This window comes from Microdochium trichocladiopsis (genome assembly GCF_020744255.1).
Source record: "Microdochium trichocladiopsis strain MPI-CAGE-CH-0230 chromosome Unknown B0I36scaffold_7, whole genome shotgun sequence".
Taxonomy (NCBI): domain Eukaryota; kingdom Fungi; phylum Ascomycota; class Sordariomycetes; order Xylariales; family Microdochiaceae; genus Microdochium; species Microdochium trichocladiopsis.
The window spans coordinates 1,403,860-1,421,153 of NW_025763550.1; the positions used below are offsets into that span (position 1 = coordinate 1,403,860).

The 17,294-nt window shown below is 56.7% G+C and overlaps 5 protein-coding genes across 5 annotated transcripts; 3 read left to right on the forward strand and 2 right to left on the reverse strand.

Moving 5' to 3' along the window:
• Window positions 1-700: 700 nt before the first annotated feature.
• B0I36DRAFT_351122 (uncharacterized protein) lies at window positions 701-1,944 on the reverse strand (the record flags this gene model as incomplete). Its single annotated transcript, XM_046156985.1, has 5 exons — window positions 701-784; window positions 985-1,027; window positions 1,480-1,526; window positions 1,653-1,710; window positions 1,865-1,944. The coding sequence occupies 5 exons, from the start codon at window positions 1,942-1,944 to the stop codon at window positions 701-703; spliced, it is 312 nt and encodes a 103-aa protein (XP_046010409.1).
• Window positions 1,945-3,899: 1,955 nt separating this feature from the next.
• On the forward strand, window positions 3,900-5,332 carry B0I36DRAFT_364791 (uncharacterized protein; the record flags this gene model as incomplete). Its single annotated transcript, XM_046159035.1, has 2 exons — window positions 3,900-4,306; window positions 4,474-5,332. The coding sequence occupies 2 exons, from the start codon at window positions 3,900-3,902 to the stop codon at window positions 5,330-5,332; spliced, it is 1,266 nt and encodes a 421-aa protein (XP_046010410.1).
• Window positions 5,333-6,477: 1,145 nt separating this feature from the next.
• Window positions 6,478-7,311, reverse strand: B0I36DRAFT_246575 (HAD-like domain-containing protein; the record flags this gene model as incomplete). Its single annotated transcript, XM_046150238.1, has 3 exons — window positions 6,478-6,789; window positions 6,846-6,995; window positions 7,060-7,311. 3 exons carry the CDS (start codon window positions 7,309-7,311, stop codon window positions 6,478-6,480), a joined length of 714 nt encoding a protein of 237 aa, XP_046010411.1.
• Window positions 7,312-11,025: 3,714 nt separating this feature from the next.
• On the forward strand, window positions 11,026-13,804 carry B0I36DRAFT_247048 (ABC transporter transmembrane region 2-domain-containing protein; the record flags this gene model as incomplete). Its single annotated transcript, XM_046150279.1, has 3 exons — window positions 11,026-11,676; window positions 11,750-13,259; window positions 13,395-13,804. 3 exons carry the CDS (start codon window positions 11,026-11,028, stop codon window positions 13,802-13,804), a joined length of 2,571 nt encoding a protein of 856 aa, XP_046010412.1.
• A 1,524-nt stretch (window positions 13,805-15,328) lies between these two features.
• B0I36DRAFT_351127 (uncharacterized protein) lies at window positions 15,329-16,668 on the forward strand (the record flags this gene model as incomplete). Its single annotated transcript, XM_046156986.1, has 2 exons — window positions 15,329-15,816; window positions 15,921-16,668. 2 exons carry the CDS (start codon window positions 15,329-15,331, stop codon window positions 16,666-16,668), a joined length of 1,236 nt encoding a protein of 411 aa, XP_046010413.1.
• Between the last annotated feature and the right edge of the window lie 626 nt (window positions 16,669-17,294).

Sequence of the window (17,294 nt, forward strand, 5' to 3'; positions counted from 1 at the left end):
TCTAGACCCCCATGCAGCGTGGCTACGCAGGAGCCTACACGAAATATGCAGCGGTGTGTGTTTGGCACCTCGTGCGCCCCCAAGTCGACAAAGGGACGCTGCGCTTGCATCATAAGGCTGAGTGTAGCCAATGATTGGTGGCGGGTTTTGGCAATTGCCACTTCTAGAGATTTTGGCCGGCGAGGCGCATCTCTGATTGGCTGGATCGTGCCGGGGGCCAGGCGGCCGGGGCGCTAAGAATAGCTGCACGGGAACAAACCCTTTGGAATCCATATCAAGGAATGCGGGATGCAATGCGAGGTGGCACCCGCGCCTCAAAGAGAATAGAATAGACAAGCTGGAAGAATACGTGTTGGGGTGACTTGGTGGTAGTCGGGACATCTCGCTGCCTAGAGACGCTGCAGAGCTGCGCTACTTTGTGCCGAATTGCTCGTTAATCACGCAACCCGCTCGTCCCAAGTCGATGCCTGGCGGCTTATCGCAAGACCTTGCAACTCTTTTTTTTTTTTTGGAGAACTCCGGTGAGAGGACGCCTGTAGCCTGTTCTCTTTGGTGTCTATGAGCTTGACCAAGACTACGGATTGCGATTCGCAGTCTACAATATTAACCATCATGGAATACATCGCACGGTTCAAGCCGCTGCTGCCTGGCTCAATCTGCGTCTTTTTCTCAGCACCCAGTCGGGTGGTGCGGAAACATTCTACACCTTATCGAAACCCGTCGTAGTAACCATGCCGACCTCGAGCTCCAGTCCTCCCACGCAGACAGAGCCCACCTCAAGAGCCTACACCAAAACCACCGTGAAGATCCCCACATTGAACTCGAGAGTGCCTTGAGGAACTGGAAATAGCGATTGGGGGCCGAGGTAAGAACACCACGATGCCAGGCTGGTGAATATTGAAAAAATCTGGGCGCCATGAACCCCAGCGGCGACTCAAGTCAGCAGGATCTGAGGAGGCAGTGTTGTTGGCAAGGGTGACTCACAGTGGAATGTCGTATCCCCTCGGCAGATCCAATTTTAAGAAGGCTGTGTAAGTTGTGATTACAGGCTTTTTGCTCCCCTCGGTAGGTCCTCGGGTGTCAGTACTACCATTAATCGGCGGCACTGGCTGGTGAATACCCTATGTCTCAGTCTCAGAGGCCACCTTCATTCGGAGGACAAGAGACTTTATCCAGATGCTCCTCGCTACTAAGATAGCCCGTCAATTTCCGGAAAACGTGGGACTTGGCATGACGGGCCAAATCATAGTCTGTGATACCCCGTGGTTCTTTTTTCGATCCTTTGCCATCACCTGAGTATCTATCCCAGCCGTTCAGTGACAACCATGAAGGGGGAAGCGCGTGAACTTCACCGTGCTTTTACAATTAGCACGAACTGATCATTGAGGCAGACTGTGGAACTGGAAACCATTCCATATTGAGTTAGGATTAGAAAGACCTTCCCCTGTCCAATGACAGTGAAACGGCCACGAATATTACCCTACAGTGGCCGTGACATGAGCTACGTCATTTGGTCTGAGACTCCCCTGCGCACGAGAGTGCCGTCCATGATAGCCCTCGTCGCTCCCATCTGCAGTGATTCATGGCCCAGGGCGCGGTACCAGAGACGCTGGCATCGTGGGTATTTCTTGGACATCTTGTGCCAGACTCACAGCAATGACATAGGGGCCAGTGTGCTTGATAGCATCAATTGGCGGCTGATAGAGGAATCTGCATCAGCTCAGAATTCTTCCTGCTTGGCCTAAAGCAAATGCCTGCCAACATCGAAAGGCCTGCCATACATACCCCAAAGCCTTGACCTTCAGATAGTTGTGAAGCGTAGAATGAGCCATGAAATCCCACTGTCTTTTGCCCTCTCCATTACCTTGGCCCTGAAAGTTTGAGAGTCTCGGCGTATGCTTTGACATACAAGGCCAAACAAAGTCCTAAAACGTCGCACACCATCGTTTTGCGATCTCTCTAGCATCAGGCGGGCAGGAGGGCTCTGTTCTTGTTCTCATAAACTTTACGCGCACTTGCCAATGAGTCATGTTTCCCTGTGGCCTGTAATATTACGAAACCGCTAGCCCTTGGATAACCTCTGAACCTCTGCAATCTCTTCATTGGTGCTTGGGGGAAGGACGCGGCGTCGACTTCTGCTGCAAGCATTGAACTGGGAAACACATACCAGATGCCGGTCTGTGACTAGTTTCTCCGGGAGACCGTTCCTACAACTTGCGATAAGCTCCCATGTGTTGCAGGACTTTGGGGAAGCAGGGTTCCCTGGTATGCAGATCAGTTTCGCAACGAAATTGGCTCTTGCCAACGACTTTCCATCAACAACCTCATATAGGAACAAAGTTGGGACTCAAATGAGACTGTTGCGCTTAATCATGCATGATTCACGACCCAACAATCATGCCGTATCCTACTTGGCCCTTTGGACAGTTTTGTTGCCACTTATAACATACAGGTGGCTGCCAATTCCTGACATCTGCCAAATACACCAACCAGTTGAGATGGTCGTTGGAGTGCCGCAAGTCATCCTTTCTATTGGCATCACATTTAAACCTGTCTAACACCTTTGGCCTGGCTGTTGCTTATCTGCCGCAATTGTCGTCTTTGCCGAGCCCGTGGGTGATTGGAAGCTGGGTTGTGCCGAAGATATGCCAGCTTGCACTTATGGGTACAGTTTCATGGCACTTCTCCATGATTTCGTGTAGATAGTGCCTCATCAAATATCTGGATCGTTAAACAGCCGTTTGCGTGCCGCAGACTCACCTGCGACGTGTGTACCACGTCCACTGCCTTACCTCTAGAAACACACCAATTACGGACAGCCATAGATGAATCTAGGTAGTTTCACGAGAACCTGATAGACCCCTAGCGGGCTGGTTTTCTCAGGACTGGACGTTGATGGATACAGTGAGCCCACCTGTTGCGTTTCGCATCTGCCAATTAAACTTGGAGATTCTGCCTCGAACAAATAGAAATGATGCGGAACATATATCAGTTTCAGGAGTCGAGTTTGCATTCTCACGAAACGCAACCACGCAGGTTGCGGTTTGACTTGTATGATGTGAAGCGTACGGATTACTTTCACCTATGACAAAGCCACGTCAACAGATGCCACTAAATGCACTCCCAGTGTCTGAAAACAATCAGAGACTTCAGGATGGATCCCTCGAAGATTGTTGGAACACCACAGAACTATAATCTCGAGTTTCCTAGCAGACACTAAGGCCTGTGCCCATTTACAATGCTACGGCTTGTAAAAGCACATTGTCATCCCAGCCGACCCCATGAACTATGAGTCAAGCACGAGCAATCGCAATAACATCTTGATACCCATTCACTAGTCATGAGAAACAAATCCCCGGTAAATATTCATGAGCCTTAGCACAGTATTGAATTGCCGCAGGAGACGAGGCATCAGCACACTCAAGTACTACGGCATCAATACAGCAAACGAAATAGAAAACAAACGGAGCACCCACTACTTTTTATGTAAACCGCAAGTCTGCTTCACATTATCGTGGCCATTCAAGCTCATTTTTTCATGTCAGAAAGTCGCAAGTTCATACTCCCTTCAACATCCTGTCGAAGATACTAAAACGATTAAAGCGGGAAGCGTACGACCTGGATCGAAAGCGGCCAAAGCAGAAGCTCCTTCCCTGCTACGACATCTGCGCTTACAGGCTGCGATCATGGCTTGCAATGCAATGCCAACAACCTCAATTGCAACTCGTAGACTTGTACCTGGCGATCGTCAAGACACAGACTTTGGTTGCCAAACCGTCGAATCAAAGTCTCCGTCGCGCCACGGCTGCGATATCCCTACGGTTGATAAGTCCGGCTGGTCCAGCAACACATTCACAAACAGAGATCCTGCCGTGACCGATGTGGGATCAACCCTGGAGATGGCGTCACTCCCATCTGACTGCACATTGTCCGCGCACGCGGCAGACAAGCCCCAGAAACCGGAAGTAACCACGAAGTCGCTCTTCCCGGTCGATCCCAACGTCTCTTCCACCGATGCCACCGCACCAACCATCCCCGTGTCGCTCCTGCAGGCGTCGCAACAACCACCACCATTGTTCGAGGTCCGTCCCTCGCCGCTGGGCGGATCCGGGGTCTTCGCCACACGCGACCTCTCCTTCGGAACACGGCTCCTCGCCGAGGAAGCACTCTTCTATGCTGACCGCACCACGCTGTATGAAGAGGTAGACAAGCTCAGCCCTGAGGCGAGGCGGATGTTTGACGACCTGCACTCGTTCCGACGGACGCACGGGACTGACGACATCGCCGCGCGATTCTGGACGAATTGGTGAGTTCGCAAAATTGGTCTCTCAAGTCAGACTTTTAGAGCAATTCTTTTTTCCCCTTCTGCCTCTTGCCGTCAATAGCCGTTACAAGCTCGTTTATCCATCCTTCCAGAGAGAGAGAGAGAGGGAGAGGCGCCTTGCTGACTTTGGGAATATCACGCAACAAAAGCTTCCACACGCCCCTCGGCTCAGGAATCTTCCCGCTCTCCGCACGCTTCAATCACGCCTGCAAGGGGCACAACAACGTCGCCTTCACACTACCGAAAGCCTCTCCATCTCCTGGCATCGGCGACGGCGACGGCGACGGCAGCGACGGCAGCAAGAGCAACCACAGCAAGAGCAACCACAGCAAGAGCAACCACAGCAAGAGCAACCACAGCAAGAGCAACCACAGCAAGAGCAACCACAGCAAGAGCAATCACAGCTCGCGTCCCCCGGAGAACCAGCCACCCGGCGATGCCGACAAGCTGCTCGTCCTGTCGGTCTCCGTGCCTGACGGGGTCAAGGCCGGTCAGGAGCTCACCATCAACTACGGGCCCCCTCCCGCGGTGCTCTTCGTGAACTGGGGGTTCCGTTGTAGATGTGCTGGCTGCCGTCGCGGTCGAGAACGCAGGGAGAGCGCCAGCAATCTCAGCAGCAACAGTAGCCGCCCTGGCCGTGGCAGCGGAAACACCAACACTGGAACCCCCATCGCTACACGGAGCAGCAGGGGTGTGGGCCACGCCGGCGGCGACGACGACAACGTCCCCGACGGAACGGATGGGGCGGCGGATCACTGGGGTCTCACAGACCACGAATGCGAGAAGCTCGAGGAAGGCGGCTGGGTGCGCCTGCTGGACCAGGAGAAGACCAACCTCGGCGGCGGCTACCACGACGACGAGTATTGTCTCCATCGTGTTGGCAGCCGTGCTCAGGCCCTGATGGGTGGCACGACCCACGAAGTGAGCCTCAAAGGTCGCTGCAAGAAGCAGCGCGACTGGAATAGATCTGTAGGACGACAGCGCCCGTCCGTCTCTGCACAGTGGTGACCTGTGCCGGTCACGTTGACACCGGACCAAAATCAGGCTCAAGGACACACGCGCGGGTTGTGGCGCGTGTTTCACCCTACAAATCGTGTGCAGTAGCCAGAAGTGATTCGTGAGTTAGCTCAGGATGTATAGCGACCGGGCGAGTTGACTTTGACATAAATTCACGATGCATTGCCAGAAACAAGCGGTTTCCTCTGTGCTTCTAGCTGCCTGCGTGCAGACAGCCATCCTGTCAAGGGCAGTGACACGTGATACGCTGATTCAACATGTTTGATTGTATCTGTGATGATAGACTAGGCCGATTTATTTCCTATGGCATCAATCAACACAGTACCCCGAGAGTTTTTGGCTCTTGCCTTCGATAGCTGCATCTCCTTGCTTTCATCAACTTACAAGGACACTGGTCCCCTCTCGTACTGTGCCTCTCCTTGCTGCTGCTCTGTAACACGCTGCTGATGAAGAAATCCATGTATGCTTTCGCCGCAAGAATAAAACGAATAAGACGAAGACAAGGAACATGGATGGGTAAAACACGATACAAGAAGAAGAAGAAGTGGCGATGAGGTTATATATGGAAAGAAATGAAGAAAATTTTGGGTTCAGACATAAGAAAAGGGGTTGAAAGCAAGCCTTGAATTTAATGCTTGGTTCGGAGTATGGTGATGCTCTCAGAACACTCAACCGAGTGCCCGTCGCCGACTGGGGGTGTCGGCAAGAGAGGTTGTCGCCAGCTGGTTCGCTCACGTGAATCGCGCCATTCTATTGTCGAATGGAATACCAAAAGAAGCGACAGACTCTCATAGGAATCTGTGGCGAAATGCAAAGACTTTCCTGAGTCTCTAAGCGAAAAGGCCGCTAGGTCTAGACGTGCGCTCTCCCGGATGACGGATAGCGAGGTTATCTTCCTCTGCTTGACTTCCATGCAAATGACAAGCCACGGTAGACACGGTCCGGCGCGGTCAAAAGTCGTGGCAATGTAGGGACGACACCGCGCCAATTTGAATTCGTCCTCAAGTAGCTTCAGCATTAAACAGTACGTGATCCGCTAAGTCGATGTGGTGTTGCAGGCGCCATGGGATGGGACAGCTTCATCTCTGGTATAATCGCAAGCGCGCTACAACCGCAAGTGAAAAAGAATTATGTGCTCATAGTGTGACATCGAGGACGAGACTGACATCCTGGACGTTGGAGCCAGCAAGATCCTCAAGAACTGGTATAAGGTCGAGAAGTTCATTGTCGTGCGCATCGGAGAACCAACTGCTGATAGGGATCGCGTGTTGTGGGTGGAAGATGTAAGACGTCGGGGAGTTGTCGATGATGATCGTGTCCTTCAGGTCACGGCCAACTTGTGACAGGTCCTTGACGTAGTTGCCTTGATGGTTGTAACAGCTCTCGCGGAACAGTCGGTGCGAGACGACCTTGTGGATGTCGAGAAGGTCGAGCAGCGGGTCGCCATACTGGACAAATGGTTAATGTTTCCGTACGTAAGCACCTCTGCTGGGGAAGTACAAACCTTTGACACCGAAGCAGTGAAGACGACGACTTCGTACAGCTCTCCAACCCTCTTCATGAACTGATCGACACCAGGACGCTTGATAACATAGACATTGTGGTAGTTGCCCTCGATCTCGATAGGCAGGGTGAAGTCCGCCTGGTGAAGGATCTGTCAATCGGGTTAGTGGTAATGATCTACTAGTAAGGAACAGCTGCAGCTTGAAGAGGCCCACCTTGAAAGATGCATGCACCAGGGTTTCATCCAAATCAAGCACAAGACACTTCTTGCCCTTGAACTTTGGCTCGATCGGGGGCAAAAGCCATTTCTGGGTCTCGCCGTTCGCTGCTGCTTCCGGCTCCTCCTGGCTGATGGCCGGTGTGTCTGCTACTGGAGCAGGTCCTGGAGGTGGGGGTATCGACTTCGTAAACTGGTCCTCGGACTGTGGTTGCGGCTGCTCTGCCACAGCTGGCTGGTCGTCCGTCATGTTCACATCGCTGTCATCGTCCTTGGTCACCGCATGCGGTGCAGCACTTTCTTGGTGAGTCTCGGAAGGTGGAGCGTTGATGGTGATGCTTGGCCCCGATGTGCCAACGAGTGTGGTCTGTTTCGATTCCGTGTCGGCGCCAGATTGGTCCTGAGATGTGGATGCTGATGCGCGCTTTGCCGGTCTTGACTGATCTTGTACGGGTTGGATTTCCTTCTCCTTCTCCTTGTCAAACAGCTGGCTCTTGCTGGACGCTGGCTCGCCGGATGGAGTGACTGTGCGCCGACTCGATGTCGTTGGCCGCTGAGGGATCCTGTCTAGTTTGTGTGATGGCAATGGTTCTTCGTTGGCGTCAAGAGTGTTTGCGCTGTCGGGAACTCCACAGCAGCCAAGGAACGAGAGCAGGCCGCCTTTCTTCTTTTTCTGCGGTGCCGCCGCAGGCGAATTGGGCGACGTTGTGCTGGGTGTAGCCGTTTGACCTGTGACTGCGCCTACTTGGTTATTGTGTGTCTCTCACTACTGACTGCGAGATGACGTACTGTTTCTGGATGACTGCCCACTGATGCTGTCCCGGCCCTCGTGGCCAGGCTGCTGCTCGGCCGCAGCCGTTCTGTCGGCGCCTCTCGACATCGTTCGCACACGCTAGCCCTTGCTGCACTAGAAAATCGACCAGGGGCACAGGTGAATGTGCTATTGAATGATTGCAGTGTCAGTCAAGAGATCATCAAATCGTCCAAGTGTTTGCGGCTGCACGCGCGATGGGGTTGCCCAAGAAGATCAGGAGTTGACTTTTGGATCGGCGCACCACTCTAGCTGCAGGTGCAGGAGGACAGGCACTGTGACGAGCAGCCTCGCCGCGGCGAAAAGCGATCCGACGAGTCAAAGGGGGGAGAGGCGGTGGTCAAGCGCGACACGTAGAGGAACGGCGGTGACTACAATTGTGCGCTGCGACTGGCTGTGGAGGCCCATGAGGATGGATCTCGGGCGGTGACTGACCTGTGTCGAGCTGGGCAGCTATGCGAAGCTAGGAGACAACCCAAGCCCCTGAAGCGGAGAACGATCACGCGGAGGGAACGACGGCCGAAAGACGATGGAGCTGCCTGCGTGGAGCGCTACAGGCAGAGTCGAGTCGAGTCGAGAAGGAGATACTCAGGACCGAGGCGATCGCGACGAGGTCGAAGGGCGGCGCGATGACGGCGGGCGGGAGGTGCAAGGAACGGATGCGCGTGTCGTGAAGGGATGAGCAGCGCCGAGTGTGGGCGAGAAGCACCAGAGAGGTTCAGACTGGGTCAGTGTGGTAGCAACGGGCGCCGGGCGTGTCTTTGGGGAGAGGCACCCGATTCAGAGGTGGAGATTGGCCAGGATGAGGTTGGTCAGGTCTGGCCAGAGCGGGCGGGCTAGCAGGGAGGGTGTCCTCCAAGTCCCCTTCTGTCTCCTCCCTGTGGAGGCCTGTCTCTTCCTCTCACAGTCACTCTGACTGCCGGTGGTGATGATTCCAAGCTGGCAGGCACAGTGCCAGGATGGTGCCAACAAACGCCACGGAAAGGGAGTCGGGCGGCGATGAAGGAGATTGGGGCGCTACTCGTACTGTGCAGACACAGGTGATTGACGGCAGTGCAGGCGTGCGTCCGCGCTCCAGACAGAGCAGAGCAGGCGAGGCAGAGGGGGGCGGCCAGGGTTGGTCGATTGATTGATTGATTGATTGAAGCGGCAGGGCTCTTGTCATGGCAGGGACTGCCAACCAGGCCCGGCAGGGGAGGGCGCCCCTCGCACGCCGGCAGGGCGTCAGTTAATCTTACCGCGCAGCGGCCCCGCTGACCCACCGGCTCACACACTCCGCCAGCCCGCCCAATGTGTTCACGGCTCTCGTCGAGCCTCATCATGCACGACCCTGGGATTGTCTGCAGAACCAGAGACGTATCGCGCACCGCTGAGTGCCCTCCTTCCGGAACCGCAGCCCCAGAAACCGCCCGTCCCAAGTCGTTGTTGTTTCGTATATCCGACGGGGGAACACATCGACCTAGCGCCGGCCTCTTGCCACACAAGACAGAGCAGATGTGCTGCCATGGCTTCTACCGCGCCAGGCGCGTTCCTGGGCGATCGTGCGCCAACGCCGCACCCGACTAGAGCGACGCCCGTCCAGTCTACCGTCGGAGGGATAACACACGGCAGCAGCTGACAGTCCGATCCGACCATGGTCGCCCCTATCCGCTTCAGCAGTGTGCTGTGTTCAGCGGTCCATGGCTGAGAAGGACGCTGGACCGGGAGCCCAAGCGAAATGAGTACACCACGGGTGACCAACAGGGGCACCCCAGGCTTGAATGGGTGCTGGTTCGCAGCACCAATCACAAATTGCGACGCTCGGCGCTTGCTGGCTCGGCGGGCATGGGTACGACGCGGGATGCCATTGGTGTGGTGTAGTGTCTCACCCAGCATTGGCCGGCCAGTCATGGTCGTCATGTTCATGCAAACCAAGGCACAGGTCTGGTGGTGCCTGAGTCTCTGGCGCAAGCTCCGGTCCAGCAGCAGGCTCGGCTGGCTGTCGATAAGAGTTCTAAGCGCCGTGATGGGGTATCTACGGGACTATCGTGCAGCACAGACAGTCCTTGCTAGCAGTCCGCTACTTGCAGGGCTAGCAGGGTCTTTTTCTTTCGACATGAATTGGCACCGTCTTATCTACGTACCTTACGGAGTAGTCGGGGTCAAGCCGGCGAGGCCCAAGCTCCAGACAAGGCGGCTTGATGGAGGGACGGCAAGGACAGGGAGGCATGCTGCCTCCCCCCACCTTTTGCTGCACTCCAGAAACTAACCGTTGCTTGCCACCAAACGCGATGATTGCCTCCCTCGCCGTATTAACCACTGTCGACGCACGGGGGTGATTATGTCATGACGATTGCGAGCGAAGCCAGGAACGGTGCAGAGATGCATCGCCAGAGTTGCGAGCTGACCAGGTCGCCAGGCCCAAGGGAGCAGGCGCTACTCGGCGCCAGACTTGTTCTTATCTGATGCGTTGGACCAGGGACATGATGGCCATGTCTCGTAGTCGCTGACCTCAGCATCCTGTCTGTAAGATGACCTCGGGAGTCTTTGCCCAATGGGTCCTGGTACCTCGTCGCTCCTCAGCCACTGCGTGCTGGTCATAGATACCAGCCTGTGGCGGTGCCGGTTGTATCCAGTGGCCCCCCTCTGGGCCGCGAGCCTGCGTGGCTGCACACAAACCCCAGACGGATCGGGGGAAGCTCCTGGAGGCGCCCACTATTATGTAGTGCGGCAGGCTTGACTCGAGCCGCTCGCTGGACCTCGGACCAACAGCCACGCCCGGCCGTCGTCACATGCCGCTCACTCACTCACCCACCACCGACGCCGACACACACTCGACCGGCCACGACGGAGCTTGAGAGCTGCCGACCTCGTTTCCGCATTGCCCTTCACGTGTCGCCAGCATCGCCGCTTTCTCCTGCTAGCACCTTAGGCCTCCCCCAATTAGTCCTGGGGCCTTTCTGGAGAGCTGTTCCGCATCGCCTATCCTGCGTCGTGCAGCGGCAACCTGTGGCAGCAGCAGGAGCAGCATCACCGACTTGTCCAAACTGCCACAAACAGCCCTGCGAACCATCCAGCCATAACAACGACACTACCCATGGCTGCGACATAGTCCATCCCATCACAGCGACGATTACCCTCTGCAATAGATAAAGTCCCTGCCACACGCCCACCATGGCTCCCGCGCAGTCAACATTGCGCCAGCCCGCCGTCGGGTCCGAGGACATCCTCAACGCCTTCATATCCAAGTACACAGGCATCGTCCAGGATCGTCTACGCAGGATATCCCGCCGCGCCAAGATCCTCGCCACCATCGCGCTCGCCACGGCCATCATCTTCGCCGGCGAAGGCGCCCGGCGGCGCTGGAAGCGCAAGAGGCTCGAGCAGGAGCAGGGCAGCAAGCTCGTGCGCACAAACTCGTGGCTGTTCAACAAGGACGGCTCGCGCACAATATACGTCCCCTCGCGCGGCGGCACCTCAAAGGTCGTCGTCCGCAGAACCAAGCCCCTGACCTTTGAGGCGCATCGCCGGCTGTTCCTCAATCCGCCAAAGGTCTCTGGCCTGCAGGGCGGCAATGATGGGACAGCCTTGCCTTCGGCACAGACCAAGCCTGGTCTCAACTTGGCGTTCCTGCACCAGTTCCTCAGTCTGATGAGCATCATGATCCCACGGTGGACAAGTAAAGAGGCAGGCCTGCTTGTCAGTCATGGCGCGTTCCTCATGCTGCGCACATATCTCTCACTGGTCGTGGCGCGCCTCGACGGCGAGATCGTTCGTGATCTAGTTGCCGGCAACGGCAAGCTCTTCCTGTGGGGCATTGCTAAGGTACGTTCCGCTGCTGGTTCCTAGAATAATCGCAACGGTGAGATGTCCGAAATCTGACTCATTTCCGATATAGTGGTGTGGTCTCGGTGGCTTGGCATCATACACAAACTCCATGATCAAGTTCCTCGAGTCCAAGGTGTCCATCGCCTTCCGTACCCGGTTAACGCGCTACATCCACGACCTGTATCTGAACGAGAACCTCAACTACTACAAGCTGTCCAACCTGGACGGCGGCATCGGGCAGGGCGCCGATCAGTTCATCACGCAGGACCTCACGCTGTTCTGTGCGTCTGCAGCTAACCTCTACTCGTCGCTCGGCAAGCCGTTCGTAGATCTGTGCGTGTTCAACTACCAGCTCTACCGGTCCCTGGGCCCGCTTGCCCTGACTGGCCTGTTGAGCAACTACTTCCTCACGGCCAGCATTCTGCGGAAGATGTCGCCACCATTTGGGAAGCTCAAAGCCGTAGAAGGACGCAAAGAGGGAGACTTCCGCAGCCTGCATGCCAGGCTGATTGCCAACGCAGAAGAGGTGGCATTCTATGGCGGCGCCGAGATGGAGAAGACGTTCCTCAACAAGGAGTTCAAGTCCCTCAAGTCCTGGATGGAGGGCATCTACATGCTCAAGATCCGCTACAACATCTTGGAGGACTTCATCCTCAAGTACAGCTGGAGTGCCTACGGCTACCTGCTCTCCTCTCTGCCGGTCTTCCTGCCCGCCTGGGGTGGTCTAGGTGGTGCTTCTGAGCTGTCCGAGGCTGCCGGCTCCAGCGGCCGCGAGCACAACCGCATGAAGGACTTCATCACCAACAAGCGTCTCATGCTTTCCCTGGCCGATGCCGGCGGCCGCATGATGTACTCGATCAAAGACTTGTCTGAGCTGGCAGGCTACACGAGCCGTGTATACACGCTCATCTCGACGCTGCATCGGGTCCACGCCGAGGCCTACGTCCCTCGCCCCACCGGGAACGAGCTCTACTCTCTGTCAGACGTCCAGGGAACGATGCAGAAGGGCTTCGACGGTGTGCGCCTGGAGCACGTGCCGGTCGTGGCGCCGGCATTGTGGCCGCAAGGCGGCGATGAGCTGCTCGAGTCGCTGTCCCTCATTGTCAGGCGCGGCGAGCACCTCCTGATATCGGGTCCCAACGGCGTGGGCAAGACCGCCATCGCCCGCATCCTCGCCGGCCTGTGGCCCGTCTACCGCGGGCTCACCAGCCGGCCCAAGTCGATCGGCCAGGACGGCATCATGTTCCTGCCGCAGCGGCCGTACCTGAGCGTCGGCACGCTGCGAGACCAGGTCATCTACCCGGACGGCGAGGTCGACATGCGGATGAAGCGCAAGAGCGAGCACGACCTCAAGGAGGTCCTCGACGCCGCCAAGCTCGGATACCTCCCCGACCGCGAGGGCGGCTGGGACACCCGCAAGGAGTGGAAGGACGTGCTCAGCGGCGGCGAGAAGCAGCGCGTGGGCTTCGCGCGCCTGCTGTACCACGAGCCGCAGTACGCCGTCATCGACGAGGGCACCAGCGCGGTGTCGAGCGATGTGGAAGGTCTGCTGTACGAGACGTGCAAGGAGAGGGGAATCAGTAAGTCTCTTCTTTTTTTTTTTTTGGCCTTTGGCTTTGCCTTTGGCACCTTTACTTTTTACTTGATGGGAGGAGCGATTTTTTTTTTTGGCCAAGGAAAAGAATGCTAATCCACCCACTACCCTTTGCGCTTAGCCCTCATTACGATCTCGACTCGCGCCTCGCTCAAGAAATATCACACCTTCAACCTGGTTCTGGGCATGGGCGAGAACGGCGACGAGTGGGAGTTTGAGCGCATCGGCACGGAGCGCGAGAAGATGCAGGTCGAGAAGGAGCTGCAGGACCTCAAGGAGCGCATGGCGCAGGTCGACGCGTGGAAGAAGCGCCGTGACGAGATCGAGGCCGAGCTCGCACAGGTCTGGGTCGAAGGCAGCGGCAGCGGCGAGGGCGAGGGCGAAGGTGGGGGCGATGGTGAAAAGGAGAGCAAGACCCTCGAGGAGCGAGCATATGTGTCGGCTGAAAAGGAGGCCGCCGTGGCGGCTGTGGAAGAGGCACCTGCGGACTCTGAGCAGCAGTCGGAAGAGGTACAAGTTGCGCAGGAGTAGTGATGAAGGTGCGTCTACAACCTGTCGGATAGGTGAGAACTGCTTTTATTTGGCCGAGAACGAGTTGGGCACGGTACAGTGTACGAGGGCGCAGTGGTTTTCCGCACGAGCTTAGCATGATATAATCTCAGCATCGCTTGTTTTGATGTTTCCTACTTCTTGTGCAAGACCATTTCTAGCTTTGGCAACCTGGTAGACTCAATGAACTATTCAGCCCGGCTTGCATCCCTCTCCTTTCGGTGATCCTGGTTTGACCTGTGAGTTACAGCCTAGAATCTTCATCAGTCATGCGACTCGCTCTATTTTTCGAGCTGTTGCGAGTTATATATCTCGCGATGCGCAAGGGAGAGGCCGGAGAGCGGACAATGTTCAATACAGAGTGGTCACTTCCACCACGACGCCTGTGGTGGTGGCCTTTACGTCATTGCGAAACTACAACAACAGTGTCGTGTGTGTGTGTGTGCTCAGCTTCCTCCAAGCACACACAATCAATTGGGCCTAACCCATCAGGGAACAGAGAGGAGCAATAAATCCATAACTAGCGCGGACGCCGGCGGGACAAATCGACCCGCACGCACGCGCAGATATGCGCTACTCGTGCTCTAGCGCATGCTAGCCCCAGCGCCACACGACCTAAGCTGGCCTCTAGGCGTGCAGATTGTGACGTGCAGCCGCGGCAGATCAGAGCTGGTTGTGAGGAGAACAATGGCTAATGTGCCGCCCGGGCGCTCATAGATGGACATGCCACTGGGCCGGAGTACCCCTTTTTGGGAGGAGCGAGGCCTTGCTGGCGGCAGGCCAGCAGGGTGAATCCTGATATTGGTCGCGTTCCGGGCCCCGAACACCCCCTCCGTCACCCACGACCCTCAGCTAGCTGCCAGCAGGGACTAATACGATGGAGCACGATACAGCCGCACCTGTTGCGGATCGGTGACTGGCGCAAGTGTGCTGTCCACATATCGAGATGACGCTGCAGATCAGCTCGGCCTGCATGGTCGCTGGCGGACCCTGCCCACTCACAGCAGCTGCGTTGTTGTTCTGGTTTGCTCCAGTGAATAGTTCCCCTGGGTAACAGCATCACTAGACAAGGGACCGACCCAGCCGAGGATGTCCCTATCTCGTAGTGTCGTGTCTAGTCCTCAAGGGAGGCTCCTTTCCTTAACTTGTTCACCGTGCCTGTACGATCAAAGTGATTCGGCAGCTGAATAGCGTCTCTAGCGGCGTCTTGTCCTCCGGCCGGTCCTGTGTCTGACCCCCGTCGTCTCGGAGAGCTTCTCCTCTTTCCATCCTCACTATTTTCCTCCACACCTGATTCCAGGGCGGACTGCAAAACAACAGCGAGCAGCACCAGCCTGCCTGTGCCATGCTGGCTGCGTGAGCACTCCCGGCTGTGCTCACGTTGTGCTAGTTGTCTGCCCGAACGGATTCCTGCAGATGATGTCCCGGCATTAGCCATTGTGCCCCCTCTACAAGCAGCTTCCAAGACCACATCGCGTGGCCGGACTCCCTCTTTTCTCTCCCCCCATGGCACGTGGACTGGGCGGAGGATATGGCAAAGGCGGAGGCGGAGGACCGGGCAGCTTGGGGAAGCGGACGTCGGCGTCGCGCCTGCACAGCGTCGAGCAGATGCCCGTGATATCGGAAGGCGCGGCGGACGCGGCAGACCAGCAGATTCTCGAGAAGTCGTCGGATCCGTTCTCCTCGTCCCCCTCGACGCCGCAGATCCCGGCCAAGTCGCACGCCCGCCGGTCTGCCGCCCTGCGTGACGCGCAGTTCCCGTACCCCGGCAGTCCGCCGCCGGCGTACCGCTCGACGACGCCGTCGACAAGCGACCCAAGTAATAGCACGAGAAGCTATGATGTCGGGCCGCAGGATCCTTTGCCAAAGGACAGGCGACCAGGGTGGATGGTTAAGAGAGGCGGGTGGTGGAAGATTGTGCTTGGGGTCGTCGTTGGTGTGATCTGTGTCGTCGCCCTTGCCGTCGGTCTCGCAGTCGGGCTGCGGCGTTCGAGGTAAGCTGCTGTTTGGAAGGAATCCGCACAGGACCGGTGAAAGGCCTGTCTCTTTATGTTTGCATATCCAGATGCTGTTCTTCAGACTAATTGCGGCCTCGCAGCTCCGCCTCCAGCAGCGGCAACAACGACAACAGCGGCAGCAGCAACAACCAAGGAAACAGCGGCCCGGCCTTCCCCGCAGGATCCTACGCCTTCACCACGGCCCTGGACAATGTCAGCACGGCATGCACAACAGAGACGTCGGCGTTCCGGTGCTACCCATACACAACCTACGCGCAGTCCAACTCGTCGTCAAAGGCCGTATTCTTCTGGACAATCGCCCAGTCGTCCTCGTCGTCACAGCCTCCCGCCTACAAGATCTCAGCCGCCCGCAACCCCTTCGTCCCCCAGTTCGACAATGTCGACATGCAGTTCCTCGAACCCGGCAGCGCCAACGAGCGGCTCGTCTTCCAGTTCCCCATGAACGCCGCCGTCGTGCCCAGCCCGCCTTTGTCCGTCCAGCAGACTGGCGGCACTGCCAGCGGAAGTGCTGGGACGGTGACGTGCTACTACAACAACACCATCATGGGCGCGACGATATACACCCGCCGCGCCGCGACCTACCCAGTCGGCCTGAGTTCGCCGGTGCACAACAATGCCGCCAGTGGTAGCGGCAGCTCCACCAGCACTAGCAGCACCAGCAGCACCACGTTCGACCCGTGGCCGTACGCAGTGGACGTGCGACAGATCGCGACCGCGGGCCAAGGCGTGCCGGACTGTCGGGACAGCCAGGGGAATCCCGTGGGGAACCTCACTGTGTTGGACAGCTCGGCGGCGTGCAGTTGCACATATCAGAACTATGACCTTTGATCCCATCATTGTGTCCCGCTCGAGATCAACAGCAGTCGAGGCACGGATACACAGACGCATCGCACATAATGATATATTCTTGTTTCGTAGCAGGTGGCCTGAGTCAAGCATGCACACTACTTTCCTTATCATGTCATGGCAAGCACAATCAGCGATTTTCAAGGAGACCGGGTTTCGGTCTCACAAGGGGGGGAAGAGAGCGCGAAGGCGAGCAAAAGGGCGGACCAACGGACGGTTGACAAGAAGGGGGAGTTGGTCCGAGGTTTACTCGTCTCTGGCGGTGTCCTTAATATATGACGTATAATGAACATATCGAGTCCATATCGAGCACCTTCCGGTGCGATGATGCAAGATGCTTGCTCATAGCGGTGCGCCTTGGGATTGTATTCAGCAGCAGGTTGCAATGTACAACATATCAGTAGCTTTTGGATCCAGCGTGTCGGACTTGGAAACAACATCTTTGCAGAAGTCACGCACCAGCGCGGTTCCTTGGCTGTGGAGCGTTGTAGCTATTATGAAATGCCAAATTTCCTTTCTGTGTTCACAGAGTTGCGGTGTTTTCCCCTTCACCATTTGCTGTGTGCTCTTGACACCCCGTTCCCCCTCATCCACCAATTGGCCCCGTG